The sequence below is a fragment of the Salvia splendens genome, chromosome 14 (assembly GCF_004379255.2).
Source record: "Salvia splendens isolate huo1 chromosome 14, SspV2, whole genome shotgun sequence".
NCBI classification, from domain to species: Eukaryota; Viridiplantae; Streptophyta; class Magnoliopsida; order Lamiales; family Lamiaceae; genus Salvia; species Salvia splendens.
The window spans coordinates 14,907,209-14,909,941 of record NC_056045.1 but is presented as its reverse complement, the minus strand read 5'-3'; the positions used below and the strand labels follow the sequence as shown (position 1 = coordinate 14,909,941).

Below are 2,733 nucleotides of genomic sequence, written 5' to 3'. Positions count from 1 at the left end.
GGGGAGGGTTCGCATCATCGGAAAGGCAACGGGAAATTCAAGGCAAGGAGCGGCTCGCCACCCATGTCCCGGAAGGGTCAATCCTCGACTGGGACCGGAGACACACAAGGAAACCGACACGAGAGTGAACTAGAAAATTTCATGAGCGTGAATAAATATCACGCCCTTATGGACGTGGAAGAGTTTTGCATCGACCACGATGGGATGGAGGAGACAACTAGCGTGGACCCCTCTACCTCTCGCCTATCCGGAGGTGGTGATGCCAATTCCCTATGAAGAAACAATCTTACCGAGGGCAAGATGGCACAATCGAGAGACTCTAACGGGCGGCCTTTCCCCCGCTCGGGTAAGACCCCTCTTGCCTAATTATGTCATACAACTTTTTGTTTTGGAATGTTAGGGGGATAGTGAAAGCTTCCTCGTGTAACGTTGTCAAAAGATTAATCTCACTCTATAATGTTTCTTTCTTGGCAATAATGGAACCATTCACTCAACCCAACCAGGACTTCTATTCAAAGCTATTGGGTCTTGAGTTCAAGGCGGTGAACACGGCCGGGAAAATTTGGGTTTTTGTTAAAGAAGGGTCCAGCTTTGAGATAATTGATGATTCGGAACAGGTGCTACATGGTCTTCTCACCACCCCGGCCACCAACCAACCTATTGCTATATCGGCGGTCTATGCAAAGTGTACGAGAGCAGAAAGGTACTATCTGTGGAGCAAAATACGAGACATTGCGGGAGAGGTACAAGGTCGACCATGGATGATAGGTGGCGACTTCAACACTATCCTAAGTCCACAAGATAGAATCGGGAGTGACTCCAATAGAGTGGCCGAGATGGTGGATTTTGCTGAAGTTGTTGAGGAATGTAGGCTAATGGACCTAGGGTTCGATGGTTCCCCCTTCACATGGGCCAAGAACGCGTTGTTTGAGAGATTGGACAGGGTCTTCATCAACGAGCAGTGGACCAGCGTTTTTGAGTCATCTAGAGTCTCGAATCTGCCGCGGGTTGCCTCGGACCATGGACCGGTCCTCATGCGGTGCGAGACCTCTACCCCACGACCCCAAGGTAAACCTTTTCGTTTCCAAAACATGTGGATCAGACACCTGGAGTTCAAAGGAGTAGTGACATCAAGTTGGGCACAACCGACCGAGGCTGTGGGTCTCCTTAATTTCCAAGTCAAATTAGCAAGGCTTAAGAAGGTACTGAAAAGATGGAATAAGGAGGTATTCGGCAACTTACATGCAATCCTTCGAGAAGCTGAGGAGAGGGTGGTTTCGGCACAAGGAGCCTACGAGGCGGACCCGTACCTGATCAATCGAAGCAACATCAACAAGCACATCGCACAATACATCCTCCTTTTAAAAATGGAAGAGGATCTCTGGAGGCAAAAGGAAGCTGTGCGGTGGCTCAAAGACGGGGATAGAAACACCAAGTTTTATCAAAGTTGGGTTAAGCAAAAAATGGCCAGACTGCGCATACATAGCGTGCAAGTGGGGGATAGGGTACTCACCGAGGAATCCGAAGTGAAGGCGTCGAAAGCTTTGTTCATCCAGGATCTTTTAGCTCCCCCAACCCCTCCCCTAATTGAGCCAAACCTGAGCCTCATCCAACAAAAACCGAACACAACTAATTAGAGCAGTCTGATATCCCTCCCGTCGGCTGAGGAGGTCAAGCAAGCGGTGTGGGAAATATCAGGGGATAGCGCACCGGGGCCGGATGGATTCACCACTACATTCTATCATAAATGCAGGGACACCATTGGCCACGACGTTGTTGACGCGGTGCTCCAATTTTTCAAAGGGGCGTATCTACCTCGGAGCATCACCGCAACGATGATTGTTCTACTGCCAAAAACGCTCAACCCGTCTTCGTGGTTAGAGTACCGGCCGATCAACCTACGTAACGTATCAAACAAGATTATTACGAAGATCCTCACGTCTAGGCTCACCCCTTTCCTACCAAAGGTTATCTCTCCAAACCAAAGTGGTTTCGTTAAAGGAAGGCTTCTCAACGACAACGTCCTCCTTGCACAAGAAATGTTCCATGGGCTCTATCGTAGCAAACTAACACCAAATGTTGCCCTTAAGCTGGATATGGCGAAAGCCTACGACCGGGTTCAATGGCCCTTTCTGTCCAAAGTACTTAAGCAAATGAGCTTTCCCGAGCCGTGGATCAAGATGGTGGAGAGATGCATAGGCTATTGTTGGTTCTCGGTCTTGGTTAATGGTGCGCCCACGGGATTCTTTAAGTCTACCAGAGGGTTGCGACAGGGAGACCCCATCTCACCGGCCCTGTTCGTTATTGCCGCCGACTACTTATCTAGAGCCCTCGACAATTTGATCCTTGGGAGGAAAGAAATGACTTTCAAATCTGCCCGGGCCAGCACTGAGGTTAGTCACCTTGCTTACGCGGATGACATCATTATCTTCACTCAAGCGGCCGTCGGACCCATACGACAATTGAAAGCTTGCCTTGATGATTACACGGCTGTCTCGGGTCAGTTGATAAACCTAACAAAGAGCAACTTTTTCAACACGGAGAACAATGAAGGACATGCGGCCATTGTAGAAACAGAAGGGGGATTCTCTAGAGGTACGTTCCCCCTCCTTTATCTTGGAGTCCCCATTTATAAAGGTGCGAAGCGAACGGACATGTTCCTTTTCCTCTGAGACAAAATCTCAAAACGGATCACGGGATGGGCACACCGCCACCTCTCATTCGGTGGGAGGC

General features: G+C 49.4%; 1 protein-coding gene across 1 annotated transcript; it reads left to right on the top strand.

Moving 5' to 3' along the window:
- Positions 1 to 476: 476 nt before the first annotated feature.
- Positions 477 to 1,637, top strand: LOC121764235. Its single transcript, XM_042160290.1, has one exon. The coding sequence runs from the start codon at positions 477 to 479 to the stop codon at positions 1,635 to 1,637; it is 1,161 nt and encodes a 386-aa protein (XP_042016224.1).
- Positions 1,638 to 2,733: the final 1,096 nt, after the last annotated feature.

What these genes read in the sequence shown, in the direction of transcription:
- LOC121764235 (XM_042160290.1), top strand. Translation starts at nt 477, where the DNA reads ATGGAACCATTCACTCAACCCAACCAGGACTTCTATTCAAAGCTATTG.